General features: G+C 37.6%; 1 protein-coding gene across 2 annotated transcripts in view; it reads left to right on the top strand.

Moving 5' to 3' along the window:
- The window catches only part of LOC126262911 (endophilin-B1), a 257,034-nt gene that overhangs the window by 194,624 nt on the left and 37,616 nt on the right, over positions 1 to 24,794 (top strand). For both annotated transcript variants that reach the window (XM_049959818.1, XM_049959819.1), the window contains one exon: positions 5,897 to 6,053. In XM_049959818.1, coding sequence (XP_049815775.1) covers positions 5,897 to 6,053 — 157 coding nt within the window. The remainder of the gene's footprint in view (positions 1 to 5,896; positions 6,054 to 24,794) is intronic.

Raw genomic sequence — 24,794 nt, 5'->3', positions numbered from 1 at the left:
AACTTGTTTTCAGTGATGAAGCAACATTTTTTCTTAATGGTGAAGTGAACAGACACAATGTGCGAATCTGGGCGGTAGAGAATCCTCACGCATTCGTGCAGCAAATTCGCAATTCACCAAAAGTTAACGTGTTTTGTGCAATCTCACAGTTTAAAGTTTACGGCCCCTTTTTCTTCTGCGAAAAAAACGTTACAGGACAGGTGTATCTAGACATGCTGGAAAATTGGCTCATGCCACAACTGGAGACCAACAGCGCCGACTTCATCTTTCAACAGGATGGTGCTCCACCGCACTTCCATCATGATGTTCGGCATTTCTTAAACAGGAGATTGGAAAACCGATGGATTGGTCGTGGTGGAGATCATGATCAGCAATTCATGTCATGGCCTCCACGCTCTCCCGACTTAACCCCATGCGATTTCTTTCTGTGGGATTATGTGAAAGATTCAGTGTTTAAACCTCCTCTACCAATAAACATGCCAGAACTGCGAGCTCGCATCAACGATGCTTTCGAACTAATTGATGGGGACATGCTGCGCCGAGTGTGGGAGGAACTTGATTATCGGCTTGATGTCTGCTGAATCACTAAAGGGGCACATATCGAACATTTGTGAATGCCTAAAAAAACTTTTTGAGTTTTTGTATGTGTGTGCAAAGCATTGTGAAAATATCTCAAATAATAAAGTTATTGTAAAGCTATGAAATCGCTTCAATCATTTGTAATAACCCTGTATATTTCTAACAAAACTGTTCACATCATTCATTATTCGAAACAGAAAATTTATGAATTAGAATCAAAAATTTTCTGTTGTAAATCAGTTGGTCTCATCTAGTTGCACATTAAATTGTTCCTCTCACATTGCAACTTTCAACTTTAAGTATTGAAATTCATAAAATATGTTCAGTAACAATGCTTTTTATTAGGTTGCTTATATCCGTAAGATTATTAGTTGGAAAATGTTCCTAACATTTGAGCAAGTTTATTCTATAAATACTAATGAAAAGCTGGTTTCAATTCTTCTAAAAGTTATTTTGGAATTACAAAATCTGAGATGTTTATGATTTGTGTTCAAGTATCAATTAATAACAGTCCAACCAGTGCAGAGATATTTGTATGCTTGCTAAGGTCAGAATGAAATTAAATGAATCAATGCAATAAATTGAGTTCTAAAGACCAGATAAATGAAATAAAAGGCTATAAATGTGGTAGCCTGACACATGCGGTCATACTTATCCTAAAGATCATATATTGATATTTTTCCACAGCAAGAAATGCACTTTGTCTTCCTTTGACGAGTATCATCCACCTTGAACTGGAAAATGTTCCATTCTGGTTTGTATTTTATGTGAGATCTCTGAATCACTTTTGGCAAATGCTATGATGATTCATTAATGAGGATATGGTCCATTAATTCACCCATGCTTCGCCAACTGAGATTGTGGTCCCCTCCAGTCAACTCAATCTGGACAAAACAAACATTACCCTCCCTTTATTCCTTTGTTTGTACTCCAATTAGTACATTGCTCTATCATTTGTGCATTGGTGTTCCAGCGAGAGAGCCTACCATTGTTCAGTATGTTTGTGATGTACAAGTTTCAGCCACCAATGTTTAACTTGGTTGTATTTTATTTACTGAGAAAGAGTGGTATCAATTTATCTGAACACTTGCACTTCACTTTTCCTGATGAGATAGAAAGTGGAGCACAAGAACTAAGGTTTTGTGTAATGTTCTATTTTTCTCTAAACGCTGATAAAGGAGACATTAAAATTGTAAGATCATTCAGCATTACATGCTGAATACGCTGTTAATCCATTTTTTATTCCCACTAAAATATTAATTCAAAATGTAAGCTAAGAAAAAATGAATTTCCAGTTGTTGCTGAGTGTTGAGAGAAAAGTAACAAGTAGGGGAAAATCCTTTTATGAATGATTTTTTGAAAAATTTATTCCACTTAACTGATAAAGAATTTCTGAGCCACCACCTAACTTCAAGTTTCGGGGAAATTCAGTACCCAGAGAACTGGTGTGCATGCAGTGGAATTGCAGAACAGTGGACCAAAAGGTATGGAATCAACAGCATGCTGTTGTTGCTGTGAAACAAGAAAAATGTTACAATAATACCAGTCAGTCATTGCTCTGTAAGCATTTTTGATTTACCAATATATTTTTATGCAAGAGCTATTGTAGTTAGAATTGATTTCTTTTTTAAATGCTGTTAGAAAATTGTTATTACCAGGTGCATTTCATGTAATTTTATTTCAAGAGTATATTTTGATTTGTTTTCAGCAGTCTGTTGTTTCCTTTAGAAAGTGAACTAAACCAAAAATATTTTAGTTTTGTGTGCAGTTTGCAGTGTTTTTTTGTTTAACTACTGCATGAACGTGGGGTTATTTTTATTCCTTATTTTGTCATTTAGTACTATTTGGTGGATACTGACACCCAGAGCAGCTGAACATTATCAACAGTCAGATGCAAATTCTAGAACTCCAGGTATTATTTTTATGCTGGTAAATTAATATTTCCAAGGGATTTTTATTGTAGGGTCCTTATACCAGTGATACACCCACGACAGACTATAGTATGTCTAATTATATGAAGTTTAGAGCTCAGCATTAAATCTTCAGTTTTTGAGAAAGGACCACAAAGCTTTGTAAACTTTTTTTACATTCTTTTTGTGATATATTTGCTTTTATTCTTCCTACATTGATGTAAAGAATCTTAAAGATCTCTTCGCCAACGAGGTTGCAACAATTTAATAAAGTGGTCACAATACGGACATAATCCAGTCACAGAACTGCATCAGTATGATAGGTGCAAGAGAAATTTGAAAGAGTCACGTCTTTATGGGAAATGTGCAATTGTAAATGAATGATTTGTTACAAATATCAAAATCTCGGCTCTGCCACCTGGCAGTAAATGCGAAATATGCTGGATAAGTTCAGTCTGAATTAAAGTTGACTTCATTTGGGTCACGGATGTATTCAGCATGCAAAGTTTGATTTGTAACAAAGAATTACTAAGGCCCCTTGCACAATAATAATTTTAGATTTGTAGGACCTGTAAATATATATTCCGTCGACAGGTAAAATGACACCATGAATCGCCCCCAACAAAAATATGAAATTCTGTTTATTGATCTTAAAACTGCTAACATTATTAAAACAATGTAAAAATAAATCCTATATATGTCAGTAAAATATAGAGAGCAAACACTGTCGTTATACCTGTCTAATGGTGATTGTGCCTCACTCCAGACTTGCAGGAAAGAGGAAGGGTTATTACACAATTTTTGATGGAAGTTAGTCAACGCAACACTGTTTAAATATATAGGCAGAAAACTCAAAAAATATTGTAGCCATTGTGCCCAAAACTCCATAGTGCTTGTAGATGGAGGAGCTTTGGCGTAAACAAATCTCGACACCACATTCCATAAATGCTTAAATGCGAGGCCTACTAGTAGTTATGGCACTGAACTTTTATTCAGAAAGAGCAGGTATCACTACCTGGGCTAGCCATCTTGATTAAGTTTTTCATGGTTGTCCTGAAATAATTTCAAGCAAATATTGAAATGGTTCCTTCATTTTTACCCCAGCCAGTTTCTGGGCCATTCTTAAGAAAACTATACTCATCTTCCCTTTTTTGATTTGATGTTCATGATTGGCAAATTGTTGTTAAAAACAAGTTCAGATATTTAAAATATTATGAAAAGAATAGATTGCTGCTCACTGTAAAGATGATGCATTAAGTTGCAGGCAGGCATAATGATAAGACTGTTAGACATTGAGCTTTCAACCAGTGCCTTCTTCAGAAAGGAAGAAACACATACATTCACTCAAGCAAGCGCACACCCACATACACAAACACGAGACTGCTATCTCTGGCCAGAAAGTCTGTGTATTTCTTCCTCTATGAGCAAGTGACTGACCCATCCTAGATTATTCAAGTGTGTAAGACCTGAACCCAATAGGACTAAGGGGAGATATTCAATGGATACAAAGAAGAGCAGCTTTAATGGTCATAGGTTTGTTCAATCCCTGGGAGACTGTCACAGATATGCTAAAAGAACTGAACTAGCAGGTGCCTGAAGAAAGACACAATCAATCCTATGAAAACCTAAGTAGACAGTTCATAAAACCAACTTTAAGTGATGAATATAAGAATACATCATGATTCTCTATGTGCCATTCCCATAGGGACTGCAAAAAGAACGTTAGACTAATTATGGAATGCACGGTAGCATTTAAGCAATCATTCTCCCCACAACCCACACATGAATAGAATGGAAGAAAGCCCTAATAACTGATGCAACTGGATGTACCTTCTACCATGCACATCACAGGGGTTTTGATCTAGATATGAAGATTTCCATCATTTTATGCTGTAGAAGAGCATCACACACATGTATAAATCCACCAAAAGCTGTACATTGTCATTTTGAGAACTGAAATCATAGTTCTGATTAACCTACATAGGACTCAAACAATACAGTATAAAAAATATGGGAGTGGCACCATACATCATCTGAGCAAGTCCCTTGGTTCCAGTCATCTACAGGTGTCCTAGGAGGAATAGTCAGTATTCAGGGACATGACAAGACTGATCATTTGAAGCAAAAAGTGTAGTAAAGGTTGGCTCTTAAAGGCACACCTTAAGAGCTACAAGCTCTCATTCAGTAGAAACATGTTTCACTGTAGCGAAGATGAACAAGTGCTCATAGCTCCTGAGGTATGCAGTTTAGAGCACGTTTTTTTGGCCACAGTTGATGCCGACATACATTGTTTTTCCCTCTATCCTAACCTCTACAATATTTGGAAGTATCTTTTTATTTATATTCTGTTATAAAACCTTTTCCCCCTCCTTGTTGATATTACTTTTTTAATTTGCTGTCAGGGGAACTACATCATGACGAAACTGTGCTTTGTGTTCTGTCTTTGTATATTTCTGTCCTTGTCAAAATGAGTGTCATGTACCAAGTCTTCTCTTGCCACTATTCAATCAGTTGTAAGCCTTTTTGTTAAAGTTTTCCTTGCAGGTTTTGCAGTTAATTTGACTATGAAAGCAGATGTGGCACACTGAGTTAATGGTCATTGGAATGTTATATGTAATTGAGTATTAATGCATCTTATTCGCAGGCATTTGACTTGTATTATACACAGTGTTGTATACTAGTTAATTGGGATGTGATCAGAAAGCAGTCAGTGCAAATCAGTTAATTTTGATTCACCTGTTCCCATGAACCATTTTGCTGAGTGTGTTCTCAGAGCGCATGTCACATTGATCAAATCGTGAAAAATTTTCTTAGCCTGATGTGAAAGTAACTGTTACAGACATGACAACCATATGTGGCTAGCCTGTGAGAAATGAGCATTTTACTGTGATAGCCGTGATGACCTAGAATGTTTCACACTGCATCTGTTACAAGATTTTTGCCTGTATCACATAATTCAAGAAAATATTCCCAAGATCATCTCACTAAAATTTTAGATGTCACGTATTTGGGTACAATAATTTAGCATCATGCAGTTTCAATATTTATGCTCAAAGGTCTAAACATTTTGCATGAAAGTTTCTAAATTTTAATCAGCTCTTGATTGTGGAAGCTAAGGACATAAGGTGAAAGTGCTGTATACTTTTTATACTGCAGACAAACATGATGACCAAATTATGTTTGTGCTGTCATTCTTCTAAACAGAGACAACACAAATATGATATCTTCTTTTTTAGCACTATTTTGTGTGTTTTATTGTGAGCACTAAGTAATTTAAGATTTAATGGCATCTGAAGCACTCTTGAAGAGACTTTCTGTCTTATGATCATGTGGAATATTATTAAAAATAAAATTATAAAAATAATTTCAAACGAATTTTTAAAAAATTATTTTATTTTTGGTTTCAGCCTTTCTCTGAAAACTCCAGGAGCGACTCCTTTTCAGGCAACAACTTCTCATACAGAAAATCACCATGAAACCCCGAAAAGTGGTTATCAGAGAGCACGAGTTTTATATGACTATGATGCCAAGGATGCCACTGAACTGAGCCTGATGGCAGATGAGGTAAACATATTTCAAGATAAGTGGTGAACACCTAGAACAAGTAACATTAAATTAATATTTAAGGCTAATATAAACAAATTACATGAAATGGGACAAATAAGTAAAATCTCTAGTTGGGAAGACAAATGTAAGTTTGGAAAATTTGTTGCAAGAGTGCTGGGAAAGTGCAGTGCATCTGTAAAGGGGCCTGCACATATTCAGTATTTATTGACAATACTAATTTATCAAACCTTGGTATATTCAAGTGACATCATACCATCAATAATATTGGCAATAATTACAAACTTAAGACAAGGATACATTGCTCTCACTATATGGAGGAGGTGTTGAGACACAGACATGCATAACAAAAAGACTGCTAAATATGTGAGCTTTCAGCCAAAAGGCCTTCGTCTAACGTAGAAAACACACTCATTCATGCAAGCACAACTACCTCCCCTCTCCCCCTCTCCCCTCCCCCCTTCTGCTCTCTCTCTCTCTCTCTCTCTCTCTCTCTCTCTCACACACACACACACACACACACACACACACACACACACACACACGAGATAACCACTGTGTCTGGTCACTGAGGTTGCACTGCAAGCAACAACATCTGGTGGGAGAAGCAAACTGGATGGTCGGGGTAAGGAGGAGACGGGCGGGGTGAAGAGGGTAACAGGGTAAGAGTCAGATTGTCAGTTGACAAACGTAATTTTAAAAGGTTATGAATATAATAGAAGGAAACATTCCATGTGGGAATGACCATATAAAGAGCCTGAATTGCTGGTGAAATTGCTGGTGACAGGCGGGTCATTATAATGTTACGAAGTTTAGTTCTGTAAGATCTGCAAATTCAACTAATAAAACTCTGTGAAAACATGTCAAGCAGTTCTATCTTCCTGATAAGGATATGTTCAGGCAATAAACATAAAGTATGTTTTTGCCCATTGTTGCGAAAGCTTGAATTTTGTGTGTATGTTTGTGTTTGTGTGTCTATCGACGTGCCAGCGCTTTCGTTTGGTAAGTCACATCATCTTTATATTTTAAAAGGTTAAGATGACAAACACCCAAAAAGATGTGTATGCTGCAATTATATTACCTACAGCTTGTAAGAAATCAAAAACAAAACAAAAAAATAGGATATGGGTCCAAGAGTGGTTGGGGGAAAACAAATAGTGGGTGGTCACATGTTAATTTACTGACTAAAATCAGAACCATGGACCCAAAATATATCAAATTATTTTCTGGTAAGTCCTGCATACAACAAGTTATTAATGTTGATAAGAGATACAACAGAGAAGCAATAATCCTTAAGGAGAGAGGCAGTTGCAGATGACAACAGATTAGGAGTAACCCTGAAATTGCTGGTGACAGGCAGGTCATTATAATGTTACGAAGTTTAGTTCTGTAAGATCTGCAAATTCAACTAATAAAACTGTGTGAAAACATGTCAAGCAGTTCTGTCTTCCTGATAAGGATATGTTCAGGCAATAAACATAAAGTATGTTTTTGCCCATTGTGATAATTTGGTGGAATTGATATGCATTTTCCAAACTGCTTGTTACTCATTGCAAATATGATGTATTTTTCAAAGTAAAAGCAGTTTTCCCAAACTGCTATGTAATTCACCAATCTATACTATAGCTTCAAATTAATTGTATCATAGGAGAATGCTCCGTTAACCTTCCTGAAGTGGTATATACAGTGATTATCTTCGCATAGCCCTATTAAAATGGTTTTGTATTAAAACAATACTTAAAAATTGAATCTGAGGTATGATATACACAGACGAAGTGTAAACATAAACAGTGCACACTAACACTGTGTGGCTGGTTGATGTATTATGTTACCATCTGAATGGAGAATATTGTCAAATCATCAATACTTGACCTCTAATGTCCAGTATGTATTGACAATATGTCTATAAGCCCCCTCAGGCAGTCAATATATTGATGGTTTGATAATGCCATTGAATGACCCCTTTATGGAAATGGCATGTAATATTGTAGTATAATCAGTTCTGGAGTGCTCCATCGTTTTGGAGTCCTTAGTGAACAGGCATGGCGGCAGGCATCAAAAACACTCAGGAGACCATAAATAGGAATCTCTGAAAGAAATACAATGTTGTTTTTGCAAAACCCATTTGATAAGTGTAAAGAAACAGTATTTAAGGGAGAGTACATGACATTTCTGCTGCCACTATTTCTAATTCACTCTTAAGGATCATGAGAATAGAATAAGACCAGAGAGATGATGATGATGCATACAGAAGCATATACCTAGCCCTTTTTCCCCTCACTCAGTACATGAATAGAACAGGATAGAAAATCGCTAATATTTGCTACAAAGTACTGTATGCTATGAACTGTATAGTAGCTTGTACAACATATATGTATTTCTCAAAATACATACCCTATAATTGAACTTCTTAAATCTGCCTCTTACATCTGCATTCATAGTGCTTCGTAAGACATCTAAAGATGTGGAACAAAGGATTCACCATCATCATCATTCCCTACCCCACCTCTCAACTCCCCTCTGATGTCTCATCCTCCTATTCCATTATAAAACGGTGCACAAAAGTCTGTCAGTCATTTAGCCTCTTTATATGGTCTAATTTGTCTGATTTTATCATCATAGTGTTTTCATGAAATATCAGTTTCTCTCTCTGGAGCATTTTCTCTGCTGTTTGGCAGATATTTACAATTTCATTTTTGCAATGTGTGGATGGTGTCAGCTCTTGCAAATGTGTCTAATTTCATGTTTCATGCAACAGCCACTGACAACAAACAGAAATGTCAGTTTGTTTCTTGTGGTTGTGGTTGTAATCTTGGTCGTGGTCGTGGTCATGGTCGTGGTCTTCAGTCCAGAGACTGGTTGGCTGCAGCTCACCAAGCTAATCTATCCTGTGCAAGCTTCTTCGTCACCAAGTAACCACTGCAACCTACATCCTTCTGAATCTGCTTCATCTGTTCGTCTCTTGTTCTCCCTCTATGATTTTTACTCTCTACGTTTCTCTCCAGTACTAGATTGGTGATCCCTCAATGCCTCAGAATGTCTCTTACCAACTGATCCCTTCTTCTAATCAAGTTGTGCCACAAATTCCTCTTCCCCGCCCAATTCTATTCCGTACCACCTCATTGGTCATGTGATCTACCCATCTAATCTTCAGGATTCTTCTGTAGCAGCGCATTACGAAATAATGTATTCTCTTTTTATCTAAACTATTTATTGTCCATGTTTCACTTCCATACATGGCTACACTCTACACTCCACACAAATACTTTCAGAACGGACTTGCTGACACTTAAATCTAGACTCGATGTTAACAAATTTCTCTTCTTCAGAAACGCTTTCCTTGCCATTGCCAGTCTGCATTTCATATCCTCCCTATTTCGACCATCATCAGTTATCTTGCTCCCCAAAGAGAAAACTCATCTGCTACTTTAAGTGTCTCATTTCCTAATCTAATTCCCTCAGCAGCACCAGATTTAATTTGACTACATTCCATTGTCCTCGTTTTACTCTTGTTGATGTTCATCTTATATCCTTCTTTCAAGACTCTGTCCATTCCGTTCAGCTGCTCTCCCATGTCCTTTGCTGTCTCTAACAGAATTAAAGTGTCATTGGCAAACCTCAAAGTTTTTATTTCTTCTCCATGGATTTTAATTCCTACTCCAAATTTTTCTTTTGTTTCCTTCACTGCTTGCTCAATATACTGATTGGATAACATCGGGGATAGTCTACAACCATATCTCACTCCCTTCTCAACCACTGCTTCCCTTTCATGCCCCTCGACTTGTATAACTGCCATCTGCTTTCTGTACAAATTGTGAATAGCCTTTCACTCCCTGTAGTTGACTCCTGCCACCTTCAGAATTTGAAAGAGAGTACTCCAGTCAACATTGTAAAAAACTTTCTCTAGGTCTACAAATGCTAGAAACCTAGGCTTGCCTTTCGTTAATCTATGTTCTGAGATAAGTCATAGGGGTCAGTATTGCCTCACATGTTCCAACATTTCTATGGAATTCAAACTGATCTTCTCTGAGGTTGGCTTCTACCAGTTTTTCCATTCTTCTGTAAAGAATTTGTGTTAGTATTTTGTAGCCGTGACTTATTAAACTGATAGTTTAGTAATTTTCACATTTTTCGACACCAGATTTCTTTGGGATCAGAATTATTATATTCTTCTTGAAGTCTGTGGGTATTTCACCTGCCTCATAGATCTTGCTCACCAGATGGTAGAGTTTTGTCATGGTTGGCTTTCCTGAAGCAATCAGTAGTTCTAATGGAATGTTGTCTACTCCTGGGGCCTTGTTTCGACTTAGGTCTTTCAGTTCTCTGTCAAACTCTTCACGCAGTATCATGTCTCCCATTTCATCTTCATCTACATCCTCTTCTATTTCCATAATATTGGCTTCAAGTACATCGCCCTTGTATAGACCCTCTATATACCGCTTCCACCTTTCACCTTGTCCTTCTTTGCGTACGACTGGTTTTCCATCTGAACTCTCGATATTCATACAAGTGGTTCTCTTTTCTCCAAAGGTCTCTCAAATTTTTCTGTAGGCAGTATCTATCTTAGCCCTAGTAATATATGTCTCTACATCCTTACAATTGTCCTCTAGCCATCCCTGCTTAGCCATTTTGCACTGCCTGTCAATCTTGTGTTTGAGACCTTTGTATTCCTTTTCACCTGATTCATTTACTGCATTTTTATATTTTCTCATTTCATCAATTACATTCGATATCTCTTCTGTTACCCAAGGATTTCTACTAGCCCTCGCCTTTTTACCTACTTGATCCTGTGCTGCCTTCACTATGTCATCTCTCAAAGCTACCCATTCATCTTCTTTTGTATTTATTCCCCCTGTTCTTGTCAATTGTCCCCTAATGATTTTTCTGAAACTCTCTACAACCTCTGGTTCTTTCAGTTTATCCAGGTCTCATCTTCTTAAATTCCTACCTTTTTGCAGTTTCTTCAGTTGTAATCTACAGTTCATACCCAATAAATTGTGGTCGAGTCCACTTCTGCCCCTGGAAATGACTTACAATTTAAAACCTGGTTCCTAAATCTCTGTCTTCTACATCTACATCTACATCTACATCCATACTCCGCAAGCCACCTGGCGGTGTGTGGCGGAGGGTACCTTGAGTACCTTTATCGATTCTCCCTTATATTCCATTATATAATCTATCTGAAACCTGTCAGTATCTCCAGGCTTCTTCCATGTATACAACCTTCTTTTATGATTCTTGAACCAAGTGTTAGCTATGATCAGGCTATGCTCTGTGCAAAATTCTACCAGGCTGCTTCCTCTTTCATTACTTATACCCAGTCCATATTCACTTACTACTTTTCCTTCTCTTCCTTTTCCTGCTATCGAATTCCAGTCTCCCATGACTATTAAATTTTTATCTCCCTTCACTATCTGAATAATTTCTTTTATCACATCGTACATTTGTTCAATCTCTTCGTCATCTGCGGAGCTAGTTGGCATATAAACTTGTACTACTCTGGTAAGCGTGGGCTTCGTGTCTATCTTGGCTACAATAATGCATTCACTATGTTGTTCGTAGTAGCTTATCTGTGTACCTATTTTGTTTTATTCATTATTAAACAAACTCCTGCGTTGCGCATTACACCTATTTGATTTTGTATTTATAACCCTGGATTCACCTGACCAGACGTCTTGTTTCTCCTGCCACCGAACTTCACTAATTCCCACTATATCTAACTTTAACCTATCCATTTCCCTTTTTAAATTTTCTAATCTACCTGCCGGACTAAGGGATCTGACATTCCACGCTCTGATCGATAGAATGCCAGTTTTCTTTCCCCTGATAATGACGTCATCTTGAGTGTTTCTTGTTACGGACAAAAATTGTAGCAAACAGAATTTTTTGTGTGCATATTCAATGCAATGGTCCCAAATTAACATAGTGCCATATTTAGTTTAATAATAAGTAACAGCAAAGCATGAAGAATACATTGATAGAAATAATGGAAATTCTGGCTGAAATTATATGTAAACTAAAGGAAAAGCAATCACTCACCTATAGCAAATTTGATGAGTGGTGCATACACACACATAACAGAAAACAGCATTCACTATCTTTTGAGGTCTTGCTTTTTTTCTAATAGAAACGATGCACATAACCACACAGACACCCAAACGCTTACAACCATGGCCGCAGCAACACTATACAGTAACAACAAAAAAATCAATTTTTGACAATATAATGTCATTGGATAGATAAAAGCACCACTCAACAAATGGCAGCAGAACACGTACATTAAAAAAAAAAAGTTATAATTATGTAAGCTTTCAGAGTCAATGGATTCTTCTTCCAGCAGTAGGGTTGAAGGGGAGGGAAGAAGGGTGAAGGAAAAGGACCAGGGAGGTCTAGGAAAATGGGTAGATTTGAGAAAAGTTACCCAGAACTGCTGGTCAGGGGAGACTTACCATACAGGATGAGAAGGAAAGACTGATTGTTGAGGACTGCATCAGATGAGATTTGAAAACCTGAGTGGTTAAAGGTTGAGTAATGACAGGGTAATATGCAAGACAGAGATTACTACTAAAACATTGTACACGAATTAATAAGAGTGAGAATCTAAATGTTTTGTACGTAACAGAGGTGGGAAGGGGCAGCGAAAAGTAGATGGGAATTTAATTATATATTTTCTCTAGCTGGTAACTTATATGAAACAGATGGTAAAAGGCTTGATTGGTAACAGTTAATGATAGATCACACACAGTACAATTTATTATCAAAGTGACTGCTTATTTCAAAAACAATTTAACTACCTTCAGTTTTAGCAAGATCCTACGTTTCACAATATGACACTATGCACTTAACATTGAAACCTTAAGACCACGAGAATGCGGCATGGATAATTATTCTAATAACACCTTAGGGAGCACAGCCGACCAAAGCTGACTCAGTACTGCAACTGTCCGCTATCTGCTGTATTGCCACACTAAGCACGTGCACAAAGCAACAATCATTATATCAGAAAAGTGTTGTCAGAAGGCAATGATTGATCTAAATTGTTGGACATAGCTAACCCAGCATTAGCTGCAGTAACACAATACATAATCTGTGCAAAAGCTAATCTGTAAACTTATGACAAATGTCAGAAAGAATGACAAATATACTGACATGCCCAGGAAAAAAATCTATTTTATTTTAACCAAAGACATTGAAGTATCTCAAAAAGTGCACTTCAGATCACAAAAAGTTATGATTCCAATTTGTTTGTCTTGGCAGGGACATCCAACGATACCACACTCTACTTGCCACCCCACCGCGTATTTGGGGGAGGGGGGGAAGAAACATGGGAAATTTTTGAGGGGAGCCCTCATTTTTTATTGCAGATTATGATTCTATGGCAAAATCTACATAAGTTTTGTCTGGAGCATTTATTTATTTTTTTTTTTTTTGTTTCACCACAGATGGCACAGTAATTGGAGGAATAGAAATGGGTAAACAACCATAATTTACGACATGCTACTCAGTGACCCTTGGATATGCAATGCTGCTTGGGACCCCACCTCCGTGCTGCAAGATTAGGACAGACCAGTATTTCATAACTGCTAATTCGAAATACCATTTGCAATGTTGTATTCCGACACATTGAACAGGGTACTACTCAACACGCCACTATGGCTGTGCAGCAAACTACGATATACCATAACAGGCAGTGCACTGCAACTGGAGCTTATGTATCATGCAGATGTAGAAGAGATGTAGGCTCTAAACATTATGTGCACTGTATATTGGCTGCACACCTGCGTATCATTTGAAGAACCGATGTGCAAGTGAACAATGAATGTTGCAACCACAGAAGAAAAAATTGAAATGATCCTGATTTACGGAGAATGTAGGAGAAATTTTGAGGCCACTGTTGCCTTGTATGCCAAGCATTTTTTGGAGGAAGCTTGCTCTCATTCCTTCTTTTACGGGGTTATGAACTCCTTTCTGTCTGAGGGCGGCGTATGGACCGGCAAAAGAAAACAAGCAAATGTGTTATAGGAGAAGCTAATGAAATAACTGTACTGGCAGCAATGCACGACAACCTATGGATAAGTGCCCGAAAATTTCACGGCAATTCACGTATGACCATAGGTAGTATTGTCACAATACTACATTGTCATAAGTATCATTCATAGCACGTGTCACTGCATAAAGAACTTCACAGCACCGATTTCCATAATCGGGTAGTGTTCTGTGAATGGGCGACTTCAACAAATTCAAATGACCCACATGTTTTTTGCCAAGGTACTATTTTCCGATAAGTCTACATTCACAAACAATGGTGGTATTAACCGACATAACATGTATTACTGGAGTGTAGACAATTCCCACTGGTTATAGTAAGTTGACCATCAACATTCTTGGTCAGTTAACATATGGTATGGCATCATGGAGAACAAACTCATTGGTCCATATTTTATCAACAGCACGTTGAATGGGTGCAAATATAGAACATTTTTGGAATAGGAACTACTGGTACTACTGCAGGACATTGCCCTGGATGTTCGACAACACATGTGGTTTCAGCATCATGGTAAACCAGCACATTATGCAATTGAAGCACTGGAGGTATTAGATTGTGTTTACAATGGTCAGTTGATTGGCAGAGGTGGCCTATGGCGAAACAAAGAAAATGCTCCAGACAAAATGTATGTATAAAGTTTAATTGTGGAATTAACTTGCGAAGTAGGGCCACAGTCGGTAGGCAAGAAATATTAAATTATTACATGATGCTAAACTAACTAGCACATGGCTATGTATACATAGCAAATGTCACTGCATGAAAACATACTTAAAACATAATTACACCTGATGGCATCAATAATCTTCAAAATGTGGTGTTCAAGAAGAATGTAAATAGAAAAAGACCAGAAATACAACTATCTACAGAATGTGTCCATTATGTAGAACTGTGTCAATTAATGTGAATTTCATTATTAAGTAACAAGCACGTTAATGTAAAATCTGTGACTGTTTCTTCACAAAACAAAATGCATGATTTGATTTTTAAAAAATGCTTGTAACAAAATAATTATATATGTATATTGCACTAATCAACTATTTACTAATAATAATTGATGTCCTTCACAGAAGAAATTAATTTAGCACAGTCGAGACTATTTGTTATATTTTCTTTAAGCAATCTTCATTATGTTCAAAAGAATGGGTATTGTAAGGAATGAATTCTTTAATTGGAATGTTAATAGTACATAAACTTATATTGGTCACATAATGAGATTCATTAATAAATTGTTTATACAAGATATATAATATTTCCAGGGTAAATAAACAAATGCTAACTTTTAGTAGGTGTAGAACTGAGGAGGGAAAATAAAAAGGGGACAAAGCTAGGTTTGTGGCACACAGTTTACATGTCTAAATACATGTTTGTACACAAATACCTCAGAATTTAGAATATCCAAATGTAAACATACTTTACATTGCCGTACTTTATCTTAATCACTCTGCTTTATAAAGAACATGACCGGCACTTAATTCGTCATGCAGCTCCACTTGGCTTTGTTGAGAACAATTCCATATTGCCAGCCAAAATGTGCTTCTCAGCCCCTGTGATGTCAACTGGCAATGCACAAAAGATATTTACATACTAGTTCACTAGTACTGCTAGTTCCTTACACTACTTCTGCAGTCTGTCATATTCTAAGAGTAACACAATATGAAACTTTCTTTTTCATAGTGCTATTTCATTCTCTTCTGTATGTTGATGGTACTTCAACATGATGAAGTACAAAATACTTTTTGCCATTAAGTAGCAGAAATGAGAACAGAGAGAAGCTTAACATCAAGACTGATGGTCACAAAGTAAATAAAGTAAAGGAATTCTGCTACCTAGGCAGTAAAATAACCAATGACAGACGGAGCAAGGACGACATCAAAAGCAGACTCGCACTGGCAAAAAGGGGGTTCCTGGCCAATATAAATCTACTAGTGCCAAACATAGGCCTTAATCCGAGGAAGAAATTTCTGAGAATGTATGTTTGGAGCACAGCAGGAGGAGGGACAGGAAGATATGACATCTGTTAAGACATCAGGGAGTGACTTCCACAGTTCTAGATGGAGCTGTAGGGGAAGACAGAGGTTAGAATGCTTCCAGCAAATAATTGAGGACATAGGTTGCAAGTGCTACTCTGAGATGCAGAGGTTGGCACAGGAGAGGAACTAGTGACGGGTTGCTTCAAGCCAGTCAGAAGACGGATGACTCAAAAAACAAAAAGTCTTTCCAACTCAACAGAATTTTGATGCACTATCTTTCAAATTCTAAATGGTCCCAAGTAATAATGCAGAAATTTCTTGATTTCATCCTTTGCCTTTGAAGACTTGAAATGTGATCATATCTGCACATAACCTCTGACTTTGTGCACAGTGGATTTCACTAAGTCGTTGCTTCTCCATCTGCTGTAATGCCAATCGCTGTGTCTCTGCCACTATGAACTCACTTCATGATGGAAGATCAGTAATCTCAAGGAAACTGTTCTTGGACTTCTTGCCGTATAAAACGCACAGGGTGGTAGACCAGTACTATTACACTGGTCAACACTCATTTTCTTGCCAAGGATATTTGAGTGGCTTTAGGATGGGTTAGTGGTGCTGAGGACGAATATAGCAACCATGTATGCAGTTTGGCTCTAGTTTTTGAGATAATGCATGATTTATTCAAAAAATTAGAAAAAATTGCTAATACTGAACTCGAGCGCTACAAACTACAATGAAAAAAGAAAATAATCTTTATAAATAGCTTCTATGAAAACCTGATAGGCATTTGTCCACGTATAAAACATAATTGAAAAGTTTCTCTATAAGTATATCATTTTCCGTCCATGACGAACCGCTTCCTGCACGCTTTCCTTTTATAGGTCTCTTCAGAACAGTCACGTTGCAGATTCCAGCAATAATCTGCCATCATATGCCTGTCCCATCTTCCTTTATATCTTTCCTCTATTCCTTTCATATCTTGATGGAACCGCTCTCCTTGTTCCTCACTGAAATCACCTAGATTACGAGGAAATCGATCCAAGTGGCTGTGAAGGAAGTGCAATTTTATGCTCATGTTAGCTCCTAAGTTTTGAAAGTTAGTGAGCATGTTTTTGACCAGTTCCTCGTAATTGGGAGCTTTATGATTGCCCAAAAAACATTTTACAACAGCGACAAAACTGTTCCAGGCCGATGCTTCAGTGACAGTCATGACACTTGTAAAATTGGTATCGTTGATGAGCCTGCGAATTTGAGGACCATCAAATATTCCTGCCTTAAGTTTTTCACTACTGAGTCCAGGGAACGTATTGCAGATGTATGTGAAGCAATTATCATTTCTGTCTAAAGCTTTGGTGAATTGCTTCATTAGTCCTAACTTAATATGTAATGGTGGAAGAACAATCTTGTCCCTACTAACCAGAGGTTCATTAATGATGTTTGCTTCACCAACAGCCATATGTTCCCTTGGAGGCCATGTTTTCTGCTTCCAATGTTCGTGCTTTGCCCTACTATCCCACATGCAGATAAAACATGGGTGCTTTGTGTATCCACTTTGTTGTCCAAGCAAGAAGTTCACCATTTTCAAATCAACACAAATCAACCACTGGTGCTGCATATACTGAATTTTCTGCAGAACCATCTTGATGTTAGCATATGCTTCACAAAGTTTTGTTGAGTGGGCAATTGGAATAGATGCGTAACGATTGCCATTGTGTAGGAGAACACATTTTAAACTTCTAGTGGAACTGTCTATGAAGAGACGCCAGTCCTCTGGTCTATATTCCGGCAGCCCCAATTCAAGTAAAAGTCCAGGTATATTGCTGCAATACACTACAACCTCTTCTTGGTTGAAGTATGGAAGAAGGTTTTCTTCTCTCGTCCGGTAAGCTGTTATTTTAACACTTGGATGAAGACAGTTCTTTTCCTTAAGCCTGGATGCTAAGAGTTCTGATGCTTGCTTTGAAAGATTGAGTTCTCGTATCAAGTCACTGAGCTCCTTCTGGTCGAACTGCTGGGGTTGTGTCTCACGTCCTTCGTATTCCGAACCACTACTTGTACATTCCTCACCGTGCACATCGTCATCTGATGATGTTAGCGTGGGTAATGTTGTGAAGGTTGGTACAGGAACATCGTTGCTGTGCACCACCGGTCTTCTTGCTGACTCCAAATCGGGATATTCCCACTTTTGTTTTTTGAACCTATTAAAACCTTTCACATTAACAGTGCAAAAATAGCAATCATCTGTATGGTTCTTCTGCTCTCGCCATACCATAGGCACTCCGAAGTTTAAGCTTTTCCTTTTTCGTTTTGTCCACTGCCGTAAGCACTCCACACAGCATTTACAAACTTAATGGGGTGCCCACGCCTTGTCTTGATCTCAAAGTTTAATTCCGAAATATGCCAGATACGCTTCCTTCACAAAAGGAGTGATATTCTTCCTGTTCTTTTGAAGAACTTATTCACCACAAATGTAGCAGAACTCATCTGGATGGTTCACGCAAAGACGACGTGAAGAACTCATGTTTTCCTAAAACAAAATTGCACAAATACTACATATTATGCAGAACTTTCTTGTATTTGCATGTCAATCACATCCAACAAACATCATTAATTGTTTTGTGTGAAATGAATACTCACCTCTTATTTGCTACGTCACGATGAAAAGGTTCTATCTCCTTGAAGCTGCACTGCACATGTGTGTGACTTTCGACCATCGCCATTTTTCTTGTTTACACTGAACGCTACCTATCGGCTGTTGCGGGGATTACCTCGGCCAACAAATGAATGTCGAGTACCGCCGAATTCAAATCTGCACAACCCTCAATATCTTCAACACACGCACCGCACAACAGGACTGAACACATGCTGACAGTGTGATGTTTGCATGATGTAATCCTCAACCACACAGATGCACTCCCTGAGCACAATTGTTTAATAAAGATAGTACAATATCACTAATTAAAAAACAGGTAGCAAATACATTACACCATATATGGACCCTGCAGTCGATATTATCCACATGAAACTCTCATTTCCACAAATAACCTATATCTCAAAAACCAGAGCCAATTTGGAAAAAGTACAAATATACTCGGAATGAGTATCATAACAATATCCCATTTTCGTTCAAACTTCCCTGGCAACGAAAAAAAATTTTATTTTGTAGAGCTGTGTTATGAGCTAAACTGTTCATCACTTCTTTAAAATCAGATAACTTATTAACCCAGTTCTTATGTTTCTTTCAGTGGTGTGTTTGGAACATTCTTCCTATCTCTCGCGTTATATGCATAACTGGATTAGACGCTGGATGATATGTCAATGTAGCAATGTGACAGGTCCTCTCCTCTTCATTAGAACAAAATTGTGGTCCATTGTCCGACAGGGTACATTGGAGCCAAATCTTATCCAGAAAATAATCTTCCTTTAATTTTTTTAATTGTGATTTTGCCATTAACTTGTTTCAATGGAAAGAAGCAAATAATTTTTTAGAATAATTCCACCATTACTAAGATATGTGAGAAAGACTCCAGAGAAGTTCTATAGAGGTCCAAAGCCATGATTTCACCTATTGTTTGTGGGATAATATTGTGCATTAAGTCTTTTCTGTTGCATTGAGGTACATTGGTATGCTGATAGAAGTCATGTTCTTTTATAATTCTTCATACTCCAGTGACATGTTATTAATGATCTCCTGTTTCTGAAGTAGTGTATATATTTCTTTGAGCCAAAATGTATGAAACTGGTACGAATATATTTAATCAGATCATCAGTATTACGTTCTGGTTTGCAAAGTCTCGATGATTTTGAGTTGGTCTATTCTATGGTACAAAAGTAATCATTTATTAAGTAATATTGCTGAATTTTAGTCTGCATTTCATCTTGGTACATTGTTTTTATCATTTTTAATATCTCATTTGGTTCCTGCTCTGCTTTGATGATGTGTACAAACCTATGAATTTTTTACTCCATCCTTAACTCCTATAAAATTAATCATGAACACTCTTACATGTGGTGTCACAGTGCAAACATCCTTTAAATGTTGCAGATGATGTGAAAAGGCATTGGGTACCACTTTTGTTTCATCAGGAATATATTGGATGTCAAAATGAAATACCTGTAGGACAAGGGCTCATCCAGCAAGTCAGTTATGCATTAGTTTGCACTGACGTGGGAAGGATAATGCCCTACAATTTGTCCGCACACTGGTTTACCAACTGAACGGAATTGGTCAAAGTCCCAAACAATCGCAAGTGCTTCTTGCTCTGTCATGCATTATTTTCTGTCCCACACTGATAAAAATTGACTTGTGATCGTGATTGTGCAATATTGTTTCTGACCGTTTTCACTGACTGTATGGTATAAATGAGTTCCCAGTCTAAATTTACCATTTTCTATCCCAAGATAAAATGATTTATTAAGATCAAGGACCGGGGGGGGGGGGGGGGGGGGTGCAACAGTGGAACTTTTAAGAGTTGCTTCTTGATCTCGTCAAACACTTCTCATTGATCTGGCTCCCATATCCACACTGAATTCATCTTAATTTAATTGCAATAAAGTAGGCAATAACAAGCAGTGTCATTTCAAAAAATGCTGGTAGTCTCCACAAAACCTAAGAAATGATTAAAGTTAGTATTATGAAAAGGATAGATTGCTACTTGCCATATAGTGGAGATGTTAAGTCACAGACAGGCACAATAAAAATACTGCTAAACAAGTAAGCTTTTGACCAAAAGGCCTTTTTCTGTATTATACAACAGGCATAGACACATTCATGCAAACTCAACTCGCACACTCAAGACCACTGTCTTTGGCTGCCAAGGCCTGGCAAACACAACTTGCACACATATGGTCAAAGTATCTGGGTACGAAGGCCATTGTCATGTGTGTGTGTGTGTGTGTGTATGTGAATGTGAATGTGAATGTGTATGGTATATTGCCTGATTCATCAGGAGGCCTTTGGCTGAAAACTTTTTTGTTTAGCAGGAATACAGTGAATTTTCAGCTCTGGCTCCAACTACTTGTTATAGCCAAATTGCAAAGATAACAAGTGCCATTGTATTTCTGGAAAATCTCTTCTGTGTTTTTAGCCTGGTCTCCCTGAGTCATAATGATGCGATTGGCAGCCTGGACATCCAAAACAAGCCTGACTGACCCATCTTTTTTAATTACTGTCTGTATTGGATTACAATATTTGCCATCTAATCTCTCAATTATATCATTTTCTATCATTTATTTGGTCTTTTTCCCTTCAACTTCTCCTCTGGCTATTGCTACCAAATATGTTTTCATTTTGAATCGTTTGTGAAGTTGCACCTTAATTTTACATTGCTGTCCTTTCATCAATCCACCTGATTGCTTGTGTAAAACTTCTCATAATCTTCCCTTAGGGTGTGTGTGTGTGTGTGTGTGTGTGTGTGTGTGTGTGTGTGTGTGTGTGTGTGTGTGTGTGAATCAAATCATCACTCTTTTCTTGAATTTTTGATGTGACCCCACATTTCTTCTTCTCATACTTTGGACGCATTATTCTTCATGTACAGTGGTACTTCAGTCTCATCATCTATATTTATTTATTTATTTTATTTATTTATTTATTTATTTATTTATTTAACCTGTTCGATAATCGTAACTCCTAACCCTGCAGAAGCTCCTCCTATGACGATGATGATTGCGAAATTAACCTCAAATTCTTTATTTTTATCACTATTTCTTAAACAGCCTCTCCCAAAATTAATTCTACATCTTCAGTCAACAAATCATTGTCAAAAATCCAGTCCACAGCCAGAGAATCAATAATCAGTTCAATCGTGTCAAAGTATCTTTCTGAAATCTTGCACGTATTGAAAATTTGCACAGCTACAGGTTGACTTTTATGACTAGTTGCTTTGACTACATCCACACAACTTACAGGAACTACAGGTACGAGGGTGGTTTGAAAAGTTCTTGGAATCACCATTAGAGATCAGTGCTAGTGCAGTGAGTTGTTCATGTGATATTCATTGGAGTGTTGGCTGTAAACACGTGCCACGTCAGTGCTCATGGAAGAGAGCCATGGTGGTGATGTGGCTGTGTTGTAGTTCCCACATAGTGATTTGTGAAGATGTAAAAAATTGAGATTTGAACAGTGATTAAGTACTTGGTAAAGAAAGGTATGAAAGCAAAGGACATTCATGCCGATTTCCAGAATACACTGGGGGACACTGCTCCTTCATATTCAACTGTTGCCAAGTGGACAAATGAATTTAAATTTGGTCAGGAGAGCTTAGATGATGATCCACGCAGTGGTCGACAAAGATAGGTCACTACTCCAGAAATCATTGAAAAAGTGCACAAAATGGTCATGGAGGATCGCCGATTGAAAGTGCGCGAAATTGCTCATGCTTGCCAGATGTTATCTGAAAGGTTATATCACATTTTAACTGTTGTTGTTGTTGTGGTCTTCAGTCCAGAGACTGGTTTGATGCAGCTCTCCATGCTACTCTATCCTGTGCAAGCTTCTTCATCTTCCAGTACCTACTGCAACCTACATTCTTCTGAATCTGTTTAGTGTATTCATCTCTTGGTCTCCCTCTATGATTTTTACCCTCCACGCTTCCCTCCAACACTAAATTGGTGATCCCTTGGTGCCTCAGAACATGTCCTACCAACCGATCCCTTCTTCTAGTCAAGTTGTGCCACAAATTTCTCTTCTCTCCAATTCTATTCAATACCTCCTCAGTAGTTATGTGATCTACCCATCTAATCTTCAGCATTCTTCTGTAGCACCACATATCAAAAGCTTCTATTCTCGTCCTGTCTAAACATTTTACCGTCCACGTTTCACTTCCATACATGGCTACACTCCATACAAATACTTTCAGAAACGACTTCCTGACACTTAAATCTATACTTGATGTTAACAAATTTCTCTTCTTCAGAAATTCTTTCCTTGCCATTGCCAGTCTACATTTTATATCCTCTCTACTTCGATCATCATCAGTTATTTTGCTCCCCAAATAGCAAAACTCCTTTACTACTTTAAGTGTCTCATTTCCTAATCTAATTCCAGCAGCATCACCCGATTTAATTTGACTACATTCCATTATCCTCGTTTTGCTTTTGTTTATGTTCATCTTATATCCGCCTTTCAAGACACTGTCCAATCCTTTCAACTGCTCTTCCAGGTCCTTTGCTGTCTCTGGCAGAATTACAATGTTGTCGACGAACCTCAAAGTTTTTATTTCTTCTCCATGGATTTTAATACCTACTCTGAACTTTTCTTTTGTTTCCTTTACTGCTTGCTCAATATACAGATTGAACAACATCGGGGATAGGCTACAACCCTGTCTTACTCCCAACCACTGCTTCCCTTTCATGCCCCTCAACTCTTATAACTGCCATCTGGTTTCTGTACAAATTGTAAATAGCCTTTCACTCCCTGTATTTTACCCTGCCACCCTCAGAATTTGAAAGAGAGTATTCCAGTCAACATTGTCAAAAGCTTTCTCTAAGTCTACAAATGCTAGAAACGTAGGTTTGTCTTTCCTTAATCTATTTTCTAAGATACGTCGTAGGGTCAGTATTGCTTCACGTGTTCCAATATTTCTATGGAATCCAAACAGATCTTCCCTGAGGTCGGCTTCTACCAGTTTTTCCATTTGTCTGTAAAGAATTACTGTTAGTATTTTGCAGCCGTGGCTTATTAAACTGATAGTTCAGTAATTTTCACATCTGTCAACACCTGCTTTCTTTGGGATTTTAACTGAAGAATTAGAAATGAAAAAATTATCTGTAAGATGTGTGTGACAACTCTTGACACTGGACCAAAAAGGCATGAGAATGGAAACGGCAAAATTACACGAACTAAGATATGAATTGTTGCCACACCCACATTATTCACCTGATATGGCTCCGTCACACTTCTATCTCTTCCCAAAACTGAAAATTTTTCTTGGTGGATGAAGATTCACGTCAAACAAAGAATTGATAGCAGGAGTTGACAACTATTTTGCAGGCCTCGAGGAGACTCATTTTTGAGAAGGGATCAAGGCACTGGAACATCATTGGACCAAATGCATTAATCTGCAAGGAGACTACATTGAAAAATAAAAAAAGTTTCAGTGATGTAAGTACTTTTTTTTCTATTCCATTTAGAGAACTTTTCAAACCACCTTTGTATTTCTTCTGTCTCACAAAGCTCTTCAAATAAATTCCTCGATATAACTGTAGCATCCAGAATCTAGGACTACTATAATTTTATGGCCATTTGCACTAAGTTCAATTACTGGAAATAAAGCAACGTTTACAGTTTGTACTTACTTCTTAATAGTTTGGCTTTAATGTCTTCAGTAGTGCATCTGATCATTTGAATTCATGGAGCAGACCCACTGAGCCATTCACATGTTTTGAGGCAGGTCTCATCCAAAATTATCTTTAGTTTACCAGTGGCTGCTCATTTTGTTGATGTCTGTCACCCACATCTCAGGGAGCCAAACAAATCCAAGATCTTCTGTCTTTTACTACCTGCCAGTTCTGTCTTTACTAATTGTTTTTCCTCCTCTTATTATTTACGAAGCAATCATCATTGCACTCATAATTCCATGAGCGGTCATCTTTTTGTGCATCATTGTATCCCAGTCAATCCTCGTTTTGTTATTCTATGGTGGGTGCCCAACGTTATCTTCCCATGAGGCTTTGCTTTACTGAAAATGTTGATTTCTACATGATGTGCCATATTCACATTCACCT

This window comes from Schistocerca nitens, chromosome 6 (assembly GCF_023898315.1).
Source record: "Schistocerca nitens isolate TAMUIC-IGC-003100 chromosome 6, iqSchNite1.1, whole genome shotgun sequence".
NCBI lineage: Eukaryota > Metazoa > Arthropoda > Insecta > Orthoptera > Acrididae > Schistocerca > Schistocerca nitens.
Note: the sequence above shows the minus strand (reverse complement) of the source record. Positions and strands in the feature narration are given on the sequence as shown.